Source organism: Camelus ferus, chromosome 19 (assembly GCF_009834535.1).
Source record: "Camelus ferus isolate YT-003-E chromosome 19, BCGSAC_Cfer_1.0, whole genome shotgun sequence".
NCBI classification, from domain to species: domain Eukaryota; kingdom Metazoa; phylum Chordata; class Mammalia; order Artiodactyla; family Camelidae; genus Camelus; species Camelus ferus.
Window position 1 is genome coordinate 12,538,770 of NC_045714.1, and position 13,194 is coordinate 12,551,963.

The 13,194-nt window shown below is 50.6% G+C and overlaps 4 protein-coding genes across 12 annotated transcripts in view; 2 read left to right on the forward strand and 2 right to left on the reverse strand.

Annotated features, from left to right (window-relative positions):
- Positions 1–4,050, reverse strand: part of SYCP2 (synaptonemal complex protein 2) — a 75,412-nt gene extending 71,362 nt beyond the window's left edge. For 7 of the 8 annotated variants that reach the window (XR_004313020.1, XR_004313019.1, XM_032461471.1 and 4 more), the window contains exon 1: positions 3,557–4,050. Coding sequence is in view for 5 of the 8 variants with exons in the window: in XM_032461471.1 (XP_032317362.1) it covers positions 3,557–3,865 (309 nt within the window). In the remaining 3 variants the exon portion in view is untranslated. The remainder of the gene's footprint in view (positions 1–3,556) is intronic. The other variant, XM_032461475.1, reaches the window with a different exon arrangement.
- On the reverse strand, positions 23–3,639 carry PPP1R3D (protein phosphatase 1 regulatory subunit 3D). Its single transcript, XM_014551758.2, has one exon. It carries the CDS (start codon positions 3,144–3,146, stop codon positions 2,247–2,249), a length of 900 nt encoding a protein of 299 aa, XP_014407244.2. The 5' UTR covers positions 3,147–3,639; the 3' UTR covers positions 23–2,246.
- Positions 3,647–11,356, forward strand: FAM217B (family with sequence similarity 217 member B). 2 transcript variants are annotated; one of them, XM_032461479.1, is made up of 5 exons: positions 3,659–3,774; positions 4,725–4,859; positions 5,369–5,480; positions 5,609–5,694; positions 7,148–11,356. In XM_032461479.1, the coding sequence occupies exons 2-5, from the start codon at positions 4,834–4,836 to the stop codon at positions 8,301–8,303; spliced, it is 1,380 nt and encodes a 459-aa protein (XP_032317370.1). In that variant the 5' UTR covers positions 3,659–3,774; positions 4,725–4,833; the 3' UTR covers positions 8,304–11,356. The 2 variants fall into 2 exon arrangements, with proteins under 2 accessions (XP_032317371.1, XP_032317370.1); XM_032461480.1 differs by lacking the exon at positions 4,725–4,859 and having other exon boundaries at positions 3,647–3,774.
- The window catches only part of CDH26 (cadherin 26), a 54,521-nt gene continuing 50,454 nt past the window's right edge, over positions 9,128–13,194 (forward strand). The window contains exon 1 of the mRNA XM_032462332.1: positions 9,128–9,244. Within this exon, the coding sequence (XP_032318223.1) occupies positions 9,128–9,244 (117 nt within the window). The remainder of the gene's footprint in view (positions 9,245–13,194) is intronic.

Genomic DNA, 13,194 nt, shown 5'->3' on the forward strand with positions numbered 1-13,194 from the left:
CCAAGCACACTCCAACCAACAATTTGTGCATATAGACTTTAATATTTAGGCATAGGTGAAGTCATCTTACATGCCAGGCATTAAAATATGTTTGGGGAGACAACCCAATCATTGCACAATCCACAACAAAATGTGAACCTCTCGGCCACATAACTGTATTTTCAGGTCTGAACATCTCCTTAAACTTTTCTGCAGCTTTTTTAATCAACTAGGCAGGTATATTTAAGCTTTAAAATGTTTAAATATTGATCTTTTTTCAAAGGCACATTGAGGTTCTCTTAATATCGAAGATGTAACATTTACTTTGTACTCTGTGACCAGAACCTTTTTTGGGAAGTGACCTTCAGACGGATTATAAGATTCTCTACGTGCCTTTCCATAGCAATACGTCTGCCAGCTCCAGCTCATACCTGAATGCTCCTGCGCACAGGGCCGGGGCCAAGGGCAAAGCAGCCGAGGCCCTCACAGGCTTCCTGACCTCACTGGACTGTTTGTTAAAGAGCAGGAAATGCAACCAGGCTTCTCTCCCTCTTGCATGTCAATGTAGTACACAGTTCTAACAGCCAGCAACTGTTCCATTTAGTCACAACATTTAAAATCAAAATTCCATGTTCTTAGATCAGAAGGTACCAGAGAAAGCCATCCCTGCTGTTGGAATCTTAAACACACACACACACACAAATTGGTTTAAAAGCAAAGCATATCCTTTACATACTTATTTGACAAGTGGCAATAAGCATTTAAAAATTTAGAGTTAATTCATTGGTGATAGTCATCACAAAATTGAACACACTGTTTCAGCTGTATCAGAAAGCAGCTTCCCAAGTTAGAGACCACGTCCACCTGGGTTTTCACACCTCAGTGCTAGCACCTGCTGTCTGACCACTGCTCAGCACCAAAAGAAATCACCAGTCCCTCGCTGAGAGTTTTAAGTCACTGTGGCACTCTGCAGGGAACAATGGTCTTGACTTCTTGGTTGGAGGGTTTTTTTTTTTTAAAGCACTTAACATTTAAAAACTGGAAAACAAGTCCAGACAATGTCATAAACTTTTCTGTCTGAAGGCACAAAGAATAAAGCTGGCAGGTAGCTAATAAAAGCAGGCATATATAAATAGAATTGAAAACAATTTCAAAAGTATAAATATTGGTGTCTTCTTTTCCCTCCAGTGCTCTGGCTATCGCTGAAAATACCTGTTCGTTCCACTTGGTAAGATAACTTCTAAAAGATGACTGCTGGAAACTTTGATGCTTAAGAAGTCATAAAGAGAGCCACCTTAATCATCAAACAGGTAATTGCAAAGGGCATCGTGGCCGGAAACTATAGAGTTGCCTGAAAACTGAAATAACTTAAGGCAGAATTTCTTCAAATGTTTAGGTTGTTCAAACCTAAACAGAATGGCCTGATAACATGCAGATATGTAATCATCAAACATACACAAGGAAAACACACAAAATGAGAAGAGAGACTGCAGAAGGGCTGTTTTGCTAGTTAACAGTTTTAGCATTTTCCTCCTTCTCAGTTGCTGATGTAGGAGACTCACAGCCGAACCAGGGCAGCCTGAACTCCCAGGAATGGTTGTAGGATGACTGATGAGGCATAAATTTCTTGCCTATTAATAGTTTCCCGGCTGTTAGAAGCCTACAGACATTGGCAAGCAAGTGAGATCTCAGGTTTTCCTTGACCCGAGGCAGGAATGCCTTGGGGGACCACGATGGGGGGTCACACTGTATATTCTGCCTACAATAGGCACAAATAGCGAGGCTGACTTTCTTTAGCTTATTAAATCCAGAACGTTCCAAGAAGGCATCCATTGAGGGCAAAAGGTCCCAACATCACAATGATAATAAATAACAACTACATTCAGAGAAACCCAATCAGGATATATGCGGAAGCCACAGGCCTTCCCAGAGGGAGGATGCAGGCCTTTTCATAAACACCCTGCCTGCTCCTCTTCAGAGCGCCCGCCGGCCCCTGCATCCACTCTCCCAGCTCCCCACCCCAGCACAGACACAGCTCGGCCTCGTGGCAGCTGAGGCTACGTTTTAGACCAAGTGACACAGACGTTTCGAGTAGAAGACAGGATGGATCACTGCCAGCACACCTTGCAACAGGACGTGGGGTCAGACGACCAAAGTTTGGGGATGGGCTGTGAAGTAGGGCCATCCCCGATGAGAGCAGGGCTCTGAAGCAACGGCAGGTTCGGCTCGCGTGCGTGCGGAGGCACCAGTCCCGGGCCCGGGGGCGCTCAGATGAAGTGGATCCAGCTCTCTTCGCACTCACCCCGCGGCATGTGCAGCGCGTGGTCGCGGCACGTGAGGCTGTAGTCGCGACCGTCGTTGTTGTCCCAGTACTCGGCACCGGCCACCCGGTAGCGCAGGGCAAAGTGCACTCGGGAGCCGAGCTCCAGCAAGAAGGGCGGCACCGGGAAGCCAAAGGCGAAGACGTCCTCGGTGCCCTCGGCGCCCGCGGGCCCGCGCCACCTAGCCACCGCCTCGTGCGCGCTGCGCCAGTCCGAGAAGGTGTACCGCACTGCCACCTGCTTCTCGAAGGCCACGTTGCGCACGCGCACCGTCCCGCTGACGCCCAGGTCCGAGCAGGTGACGCGCTCCAGGCACACTAGCTGGCGACCCAGGCGCTCGGTGAAGTCGGCGGCTTCCATGGGCGGCGGGAAGTCGGGCACCAGGCACTGCAGGGTGAACTCCAGGTCCTGGCTGCTACAGCACAGGTCCGAGTTAATGGCCAGTCGTGACAGCACGTGCAGAGGCACGGACGGGTCGTCGCCCGCGTTAAACACCTTGACCTGTGCCAGCTCCAGGCCCAGCGCGTCGGCGAAGCGCACGCGGTGCTGCCCGCTGCAGCCCGGCCGGCACGCAGCTCCTGGAGCGCCCGCGCCCTTCTGGCGGCGCTCGGGCGAGCTGGGCAGCGACCGCGCCCGCCGCAGGATGATGGGCCGCAGGCGGGGGTCGCAGCCAGACGGCGCCGGCGGCGGTGGCGGCGCGTGGCCCGGGCTCCCGGGGGGCCTGCAGGGCCGCGGCTCCAGGGCTCCGCCTACGTCCAGGTCCGAGAGGCAGCTGAGGCTCCGCGGAGCGGGCTTCCGGGACCCCGGAGCGCCGGGGAGAACCGCGGAGCCCGGGCCTCTGGACATGGCCTGGCCGGCCGTCGGGCGATGGATCGACGGAATCAGGGGCAGCCTCGGGACCCCGCGTCCGCTCCCTCGGTGTCCTGGGCCCTACTCAACAGCCCCCGCGGAGTGTCCGCCAGAACCGCAGCCTGCAGGGAAGCCTGGGGGCCCGCCGCGCCCTCCCCTCGTCCGCTACCTCGCCCCTGGAGTCCTCACCCAGCTCTTCCGCTTCCAGCAGCGAAAACACAGCTGGTTTCCAAAGATGAGTGCTTTCTCCCCTGGACGCTTTTCTGGGCTACCCCGGGAGCGCAGGGTGGCTCGGGCTACCCTGGGAGCGCAGGGTGGCTCCGGTTCTCTGCTTCCTCGGAGGTGCCGGAGAAGGCGGCGTCCGCCCAGCGGCCCCACCCGCCCTCCGGGGCCGCAGCGTTACTTACATGGCAGCAACTTGTCGGGTGCAACTTCCCGGCGAGCCTCCGCCCCGCCCCTCGTGACGCCGCCCGCGCGGACTCCCGCCGGCCCGAGCGCCGCCGCCGCCGCCGCCGCCGCCGCCCGAGCCCCTGCCGCAGCGCGCCGCAGTCCGGCCTTCCGGCCTCCCGGCCCCGGGAAGGAAGCCTTGCGGCCCCGTCACGTGGCCTCAGAGATCGCGAAACAGGTCTGATCAATTTCTGTGTGCATGCGCCTGGCCCGCGCGCCGGTCGACGGGAGCTCGGCGCCCGCGCTGACGGAGGACCAGGAGGAGGCATGCTGCGGCTCCCGGGGGTTCTGGGTTAATGGGGGCGGGGGGCGGCGCGAAACCCCGCCTTTCCAGAAGCTGGCCCAGGGCGAATTTTAAGGCTCTAGGCCAACCAACTCTGTGGACATCTGCACCTCAATCTGGACCCTCGGCCAGACCGAGGGCGCCTCGCTGCGCAGAGGATAAGCGTCCTGTCCCCACGTCACCCACAATGCTTTGCCGCCCGGGACCGGGACGCCAGCCCTTCCCCGCGGGTGGGGAGGGGGCGGTGCTGCCGCTGCCTGTCTCTGGGCGCTCTGCCAGAGAGGAAGATGTGGGAACAAGAGTTAACACCCTGTGATGAATTGTGCAGTTGCCCTTAATCAGCCCCTGGCGCTTGGGAGGCATCTTTGTAGCCAGACTTTCAGACTGTGAGCTTTGTTCCAATGCAAGCCTGAATCACCAGGGGAACTGGGAGCTTGTTTTCTGCATCCTTAAGACCCTAGAGGCATTCCTCTCTTCTTCCCCTCAGTAACTTTGCGCAGGAAACGCAGCAGCCTAGGGTGTAACGCTTGACAAGTGAAATGGAGCAGATGGACGTTCACTTTCTAGCAAGCGTTCTAGAGGGTTCTTTCCCTGTCCAGAGGGACAAAGCAGAAAGAAAACCAGACTAGTGAAGGAGGGGTGGTAAAGAATACTTTCTGCATCTAACGTGAATCAAGCTTGTTATGGTATAATTCATTAACTGTGCCAGCCCACATGCGATTTTTATCACCATCGTATGTACAGTGACTAAAGTGGCATACATGGTATCTTGAAAAATAATACAGCAAAGTTTTAGGAAGGACATAAAAATCTTCTATAATCCCACCTCTTTTTCCGTTTTTCAGAGACGGGATATTACAGAAGAAACACGTATTCACGTTCAGATGGGGCACTTTTAGCAGGCCACTCAAAATAAAAGAGGAAAAGCAGCCTTGGGTGGTCCGATTCAACAAAATGTCACAAAGAGATAACACTATATGGCATGTATTAAAATATTGATAACCTTTTCATGGATTGATGTGATAGTGAAGGCAGGAGAATTGTAAGGGAGCCTCCCCATGAGAGTCCAAGTTCCATGAGAGCAGGACATGTGCACAATCCTGCCAATTTCTAGGCCTCCTGTAATCCTTTGTTGAATGAATGAATAAATGATTGGACATGGGAACTTTAGATTAACACCTGACCTTAAAGTAGCCTCACAAATTTCCCCAACGTGTTATTTTCAAGGAGATTGTGTGTGTGTGTGTGTGTGTGTGTGTGTGTGTGTGTGCAGGGAGAGAAATGGAACCCATTTACAGTTGTGTGACCTTGTATCTAATATCCTCTGTGAAAAGAAAACAAGAAAAAGATTAAATTGTAAATGGGGGCAATATGCCCTAGTATTTCAATACAATTTCAATATTTAAAAACACACAAGTGAAAACCAACACAGTACTGTGACAGGACCATTTGCAATCAGTACTTACTGGCACTGTTCTGTTGCTTCTAGTTCTGGTGGTGAGGAGTCCTTTCCAAATATAAGAGGAATAAAGAAGCCACCTCCCCAGCTGTCATCGTCTTCCAGCGGGCTGGGCAAGAATATTTCACACACTACAGCAGAGGTGATGTAAACTATAAAGTAAAATCTTGCTTAGATTTGTTATGTTTGTTTCTTTGTGTGTGTGTGTGTGTGTGCGCGCGCGCGTGCGCATGCACTCAGGGTGTTCATCACCGCGTGTCTGTTTTTCAGACATTTCACCAAACCCTAGATGATGATCAGCCATGTGTTTTTTTCAAGGAAAGGAATAGGGTGAATGAATCTTATCAGAAAAGCAGGTAAATAATTTTTCATATAATTGCTTTATCTTGCAAAAGCTACTTTATCTCAGTTCTCCCAATCTGAAATATTCTCCCAGATTGGGAGAACTGAGATATGCATGGTTGGGAAAACAAAATGATATGTCTGTGGATAAGAAATATACACTTACATTTCTTATCTGGCAGAAACTTGTGGGCAAGGTGATTTTAAACAATACAAATTGGTAAAAATTCCAGAGGACTTAATTCTTGCACTTTAGCAGAATCCACAGTTTTAGGTTAGCCCCTTAATCATCTTTCTACATTAGTTTCCCTTTATATAAAAAAAAAGATACCGATAATAACATTTATGCATGCACACAGACAACTGGCGGTAAACCGCAGTTTAAACAATGCTGTTAAGAGTTCTAAATGACAGCTCCTTCATCCAATTCTTCAGCACTTACTGAGCACGTGTTGTGCTATTGGCAATGATTTAATTTCCCTCATGTTTATTAATTAAGAAGTGACATTTTCAAGTAATTGATTGCTTAGTGTGGTAGAAACCACTGGACAAATGAACCTCTGACATTTCCACAAGCATGTTTACCAGCTTTTTTTTTTTTTAACCCCACCTGACGTTGTTGAGAAGTATTATTCATTCTTGTAAAATGCTATGTTCTTGGTAAATAAGTTGAAAGGAAAATATTTTCCACTCTGATATGAGATCCTGCCTCAGAATACATTACGGGAAGAATCAGTTGCTGTGCATGTAATGCAGGCTGTGTGCGTGATAGCTGCTTCCCCGCCAATCACAAGATAGCACTAAACCTATTTTTTATTCATGTTGTGTTATAAGGCACCATGTGATTTGATTCCTATCCTTTTAAAGACAGTTTTCCTGAGTGTGTTTTCTATTTGAAAACACCGATAAGCTTTTGGTTTAAGATGTAGGTTGTATGTGCTGCACTTTTACGTAAGATTTTTGTTGGCTCAGAATCACCACCAATCAGTGATTAAGTTCTGTAAAACTTGTACTTTACATCTTGTTCACATTTAAATCCGCTATATAAAAGAAAGCTGTGCATTTCACTTCCCATGTTATTAAACAGTGTTCATCACTAACAGGACAGATTGAGAGTTCTAGGAGAGATTTTTTTCCAAACTAGTGTTTTTCAAAACGTACAATGGGTTTAAAATGATAATTGAAGCACTTTACGAAATGATAGTGTTTTTCTTAAATGCTAACATTTGATGTAAAATAGAACCTATGCATTTACTTCTGGCTCTCGTTTACTATAATGCTTCCTAAATAGTGTTACATGGAAGGTTGTTCTATAACTTGTTCTGTGAGGAGTTCAGAGGCCTCACATTTTCTAATGCCGAGTGACAGCTGAAGTCTGCGGCTGGGGGCCTCTGTGCTCCTTTGCTTCGTCACAGGCAGCCCGGCTTCTGTCACCTGGACTAAGAGCTGCAGTTTTCTTTCTCGCAGCAACATGAATGCAGGCCCATCTTGGAATAAAGTGCAACGTTCAAAGAATTCTTCAAAAAAAAGACAGAGTAAGCCCCGCCTCCCCCACGTTTCCCCCCAGCCAAGAAGCAGTCTCGGAGCTGCCTCCCGGCCCGCTGAGGACAGGCTGAAGGGGAGCATTTCTCCAGGAGGAGACCCCGAGAGGAGTCCCCTCGGGCCCAGGTGTCGGGGGGCCTCAGGGACCAAGTTGTTCCTGGACTTTCAGGCAATGAAAATTCTCAAAGAAGATGCTGATGAGGACAGTGCCAGCGACCTCTCTGATTCAGAAAGAATCCCCATTCCACCTTCGCCCCTCACGCCTCCAGATCTTCATCTTCGAGCTGAAGAGATTGATCCGGTTCACTTCGACCTCCACCCCGGGCAGGGCCATGCGGAGCCGGAGTACTGCTACCCTGACTTCCTCCCACCCCCTTTTAACTCCTGGGACCTGCAGGACATGGCTGTGCTTCTGAACTCAGAGCACAGGGCTGAGGCCGTGCCGCGAACCGGGGGGTTTCTCGGCAGGTACCTCGATAGGCTGGTCCAGCTCGAGTGGCTGCAGGTCCAGACGGTTCAGAGTGAAAAGGGAAAGGGGGCCAAAGCGAGGCCTCCCATGGCCCCCACCGCCTCTGGGGCTCTGAAAAGTCCCGGGAGAAGCAAGCTGATGGCCAGTGCTCTGTCCAGGCCTCTCCAGGAAGGGCCTCTGAAGTCAGGCCCTTCACGAAAGAAGGACTTCCACTGCGAAGGTGCCCGTCCGTCCTGGGACATGACCGAGGCCTCCTCCAGCCCCCTCGATGTGCTGTGTGGCAGCAGGCTGTGTTCTCAGAAGCAAACCCTGGACACGCAGACAGAGGAGAAGAAAAAGAAATCACACAAGAGCTCCAGGCCCCAGCGCTGGGACCTGTCCTGCGGTGACAGCGGTAGCCCTAAGGTGGAGAGCAGCGGTAACCTCCGTGCTCCCAGACCCGCAGTGGTCATTCTGGACTCCCCGGACTCCTACAGGGCCGCCAGGGCCCAGGGGCACGCGAACCTTAAGAAGAAGGGCAATGTAGGTAACTGTGTCCGCGCCTCTCTCTCCAGTGAGAAAAAGCTCAAAACGAATGGAGTGAAACAGAACACGTATAAATTCAAATCATAACTGAGGTGATGAATCTCAAGGACCTAAACACTAGAGCACTTCCAAAAGTGACAATACCGTGAGTTTTAAGAAATTTGCTGATTACTGACACTGAAGTAGTTGACTCAGTCCATCCCAGCCCCCATCTGGGCCCCACTAGGGTTATTTTCAAACAAAGGTGTCCTTCCTTAAACCTTTTTTTTGTGTTGACAGGCTTAAGCAAATGAGAGCCCTTTAAACAAAAATCAACCACGGTCTGTGCCACATAAAAAAATAAAAGGACAGCTCTCGGGGAGGGGAAGTGTCAACTAAACTCCCAACACCTCAGCCAGGACACGGAGAGCTGGGATGTTTAGCTCCCCATCTACACTGCACGCACACCACACGGGAAACAGCCCGCACTGTGGACATCGGTGCAGTGCGGTGCGGAATCTGCCATGTGAGAGAGGGGTCCCCGCATCCCCGGCGTCCTCTGCTCACTCAGCAGAAGCTCCGTGCGTCTCAGCCGCGGGTTACGGAGCTGCTATTTAGAGCAGAGTCATTTATCACTAAGCTGCCTGCTGTTCCAGGCAACGGAACCCAGTGCTTTCATACATTTTCCCCGATGTGGGTTAAAAAAAAAAAAAAAGGCATTTTCAATTGAGAGGTGGTGGCGAAGTCCATTTTTGTGTTCTCTAACGTGAGGTTAAAATAGTGCGCAGACCGTCCAGGTGGAGGTCAGTGGGTTTAGGCGTGATTGTTAGCGCTTGGTGGGAGGGAAGAATGAAGTTTTGCCCCCCAGGATTCCTGGATGTGTGGCTTCTCTGAAGAGGAGCCGCAGGAAAAGCAGCTTTTAGATTCCGCAAATGAAGGGCCTACGATCGGACAGCGACGCATGGAATCGCTTTGGGTGTAACAGCTCCTCCATCAGAGATCGGGGCCTGGACCCTGCTGGCTGCAGTCAGAAGGATCTGTCCTCGCTTGTGAGAGCAGGAGCTGATACTCTTGCTGGGAGCAGAGGGAGAGGACACGTTTCAGGCCTGAGGGGGCGTGGAACGGGGACACGTGCACTGCCGGTCTTAGCGTCCCCCCCGGCCCGGGGCTTCCAGGCTCTCCTACGTGCTGCCTGTTTACTGGCCATCAGGTGCAGCCGCTTGCTCCTCTGCTTGTTGTGCTCAGGTTCCTCCTGATACCACAGTGAATACCTTTAAACCTCTGGTTGCCCACTTCTTGATATACAGTGTATTTTAAGGCTGCAGCTGATTTTAGCCCTTTAAACAATTACTCTATTTGTCTTTTTACATATATGTTTCTATTTTTTCACGTTTGGGGCAAATGAAAAATTGGGCACTTATCATTGAAAATACTTAATAGCTTGCAGGCTTTTCGCTCAGCAATGACACCCAATGTCATCCAAGCACTTTTTAAGTTAACATGAGGACAAGATGCATTTATAAATAATGAAAATCACGGGGAAAAGTTAAATATTAAGATCCTGTTTTGAAATCTCATTTGAATCGTATTAAACACCGTGGCAAGTTGTTGATGGTAGTCTTCTTCGAAGACTTGATTTCCGGATTTCTACGGATTCCCTCTGACATCCCTTGTCTCTGACGCCACCCCATGGGAGAAAGCCCGCGCTTACAGTAAGATCTTATGCCTGTTTATCTGTGAGCAAACGATAGACCCCTGGCAGGCATGCCTTCCGTGGTTCGCAGTTACACTGTAACTTTTGTACTCAGTGTCAATGCAGTACTTTGAAAACGTAGTGCTATTCCTGCTTTTCCTTCCTGTGGTCCCTGGCGGCCCCGTGTGTCCCCCGCTTGCCCTGCTCCCGTGGGCACAGACAGGTTCGTCCTTCACACACGGCTGGCCCCCAGCTCGCAATTCTTTCTCTGCTAGATTTTCATGCAGCTCTTTCTGAAGTGGCAGGGCCGGCCAGCCTCCACCAGCACGTTGCAGACACGTGTACGGTCGGGCGTTACTCCTGCAGGGTGTGTGCTGAGCCACCGGTAACACGCCTGTGAGGTCCCTCGGAGATCCGAAGGGCGAGGGTGACATGGCCTTTCTCCGCCTTGTGTGTGTCTGAGCCAACCGAGGAGCGCAGGGGTAACGACCTGGATGTTACATTTGTTCCCTGCTCTTTGACTCGAGGTTGGTTGCTTAATTTAGGGGAGTAGTCATAATGTTACACAATACGACAGTTTTAAAGCCTGAAAAAGTGACTTCGTTCGTCTCCTTCTTCGCCTCGGGCTGACAGCTTATTTTAACCAACATTATTAGGATTGGGTCAGAGCTCCTAGTGACTGCAGGGTCATTACAGAACATAAGCACAATTTTATGATTTCTGACGCCCATTTCTGAATGCCCTAAATGCTGTAGGTAAGAATGTCGCCGTCCAAGCAGACGACGTGGAAAGTTGAGTTGTCAGCTCATTCAGTTCCTCAGATCTAAGCCATGGAATCTCCTAACACGAGTCACTGTATTTCTGAAGTGCCTCTCACTTCTGTGGAGTTGTTTACATAGCTATTGCATTTAAACCAATTAAAACAATCCAAGGTATTAAAAAAAAGTGTAGAAACTGTAAGAGAAACTGCCTCGGGCTTAGAATCAGGGGGAAAGCTGTTAAAACGTACAGAAATGAGCTACAGAAGTGTGAGTATTAGTGACAGTTGTTCAGGGTTAGATGACGTCTCAAATCTCTCACAACTGAACTGGCTGCAAGTTTGTAATGAGCTGGAGAGGGTGGGGTTGGTGGCCTGTGAGATGGAAGACTGGAGAGGATGTGGCTGGTTTGTAGTGGTTCCTAGGCCCATCTGGTTAGTTTCCAGAAAGAAGAGTTTCTGCCTGCCGTGTTTACATGTTGCCTGTTTCCTCTTCCCTTCACGTTCATTCACTTGAGTAGTTGAATACAAACACGACACTCTGGGTGGTACTCTCGTATTTCAGGGTAATGGAGAAGCAGTATTTATTATTTATTCCTGCACATGTGCAGAGCACCGTTCAAAATGGCCCCAAAATATTCAGCATGTTTGTTTTCTGCTGTTGTAATTATTGTATGCTTGGTTTTGTACATAATAAAACAATACATCCAAGTTTTGGTGCATCTGGACTTTTTCCTTCCTTGAGATCTATTTAACACTAGAAACTGGATTTTTCTGGTCATGATGGGCTTTTTATGCAGTTCTATTTCAGAGCCTTATTTCTCCCTGGTTGTTGGAAAAAACTGCTGCTGAGGAGGAAATGCTGTTCCAACTCCTTTCTTAATACGAAGGCGCGTGCGGGTGACAGTCCCGGGAAGCGTCGCTGGCTGTTCCTTCCTGGCGCCCCTCTTCCTCTTATTACCCCCGAAAGGTGTGGAGCGGTTGGAGGCGCAGATGGAAATTCAGTAACATTGAAGTACCACGTGGTGAAAGTCAGTCACTCCCGAGCTCCCGCACCGGGAAGGAGCCCGGGCCTCCAGGGCGCCCCGTGGTCAGGCCACGGCGGCTGCGAGCGGCGCCGGCCGGGGGCGCTCCGGGAGGCTCTGTGCTCCTTTCTCTAAATTCACTCTGACATTGAGGCGCCCTCCGCTGAGTCTACCAAACGGTGGCAGTTTAAAACCTAACTTGCGGGCTGTTAAAAGACAGCTTCCCTGAGTAAGCGTGCGCCCACCCGGCCGCACTCAGTGACCCAGACCCGCGGCGCCCGGCCGGCAGGCGGAGGCGCGCTCCTGGCAGCACTGCGGGGCGGACCCTCCCAGGCGAAAAGCGGCCTGGTTGTGGCCAGGTCGCCTTCCTGCACGGCTCGGGGTGGCAGGGCTCGGTGGGGCAGGCTACTGAACCAGCGCTGAGCAGGCCCGTCCCGCCCAACGGGCTGGGACTCCGCTCCGGGGGAGCTGGGACGGCGGGGGGGGGGTCTCGCGTGTGCAGTGGGGCCCCGGCTAAGCCACTCGATGGGGCCTCTTGTCCTGGTTTCAACAGGGGGCTACAAATACTTCTTGGCAGTTTGAGAGTGAACCATGCTGGGGGTTTTACTTCATTCGCTTGTGCAGAAAATGGTAGATTTCGGGAGGGTGGGTGTGGTTATTTTCTCATCCACGAGGTGGCGACCGAACCTTTTCAGGCCGCAGGGAGTCAGTTCTGAGCGCCTTCGGATCCAGTGCAAAGACCCCTGCCGCGCTCAGAAAGAAGGGGGGGAGCTGTCTGATTTCAGACGCAACGCCTGGTCTCTATTTAGCGCCCCTCCGCCATCCGAGACGTCAGGTGCTGTGAGGTATCCTTTCGTTCGCTGACAAGTTCACCACTGTTAAAGCTAAACTGAGGCCTTTAAAACATTGAAGAGTCGATCTGAGCAAAAACCGATTCAAATTGGGCAGCACCAAAGCCTCAGAGCACTTCACAGACAAGCGCTCGGGGTGAGGGTTTTATAGAGGGGGTGTAGCAGGAAGGACATTTATGTTGTTGTTGTTTACGGGGAGGAGATAACTAGGTCTTTATTTATTCTAATGGAGGCACTGGGAATTGAACCCAGGACCTTGTGCATGCTATGTACACGCTCCACTACTGAGCTATGCACCCCTCCGCCCCCGCGCCCCAATCAGGGAAATTGTTTGATTGGCTGTGGCTTTAAGTGGTTGCATTGTTTAGGAAAGCCTGGTTGGCTGTTTGTGATTGGTTGTTCTTACCGTCAAGATATTTATAAGAGGCTTAGGTTTTGGCTTGCTGACACAGACAGAAAGGCCTTAGAACCGCCTCAGTCCAGTGGCCTCGTGTTTCATTACTTTAACATCATAAAACACTATGTGTAGCATAGACTGATGCTCAGTGAAGGAACATAAATCATTAGTTTATAAAAAATCTTCATAGAGCTCTTGTTTCCAAAAATGCAATTTGTATAACTCTGTCCTCAGCAACTTGATATTTAAGGAGTTAGCTGTGATAACACTGGAAAA

What these genes read in the sequence shown, in the direction of transcription:
- PPP1R3D (XM_014551758.2), bottom strand. Translation starts at nt 3,146, where the DNA reads ATGTCCAGAGGCCCGGGCTCCGCGGTTCTCCCCGGCGCTCCGGGGTCC.
- FAM217B (XM_032461479.1), top strand. Translation starts at nt 4,834, where the DNA reads ATGTCACAAAGAGATAACACTATATG. An exon ending in CAAAGAGATAACACTATATG is followed by an intron (nt 4,860 to 5,368) that starts GCATGTATTAAA and finishes TGTTGCTTCTAG; the next exon opens with TTCTGGTGGTGAGGAGTCCT. An exon ending in TTTCACACACTACAGCAGAG is followed by an intron (nt 5,481 to 5,608) that starts GTGATGTAAACT and finishes TCTGTTTTTCAG; the next exon opens with ACATTTCACCAAACCCTAGA.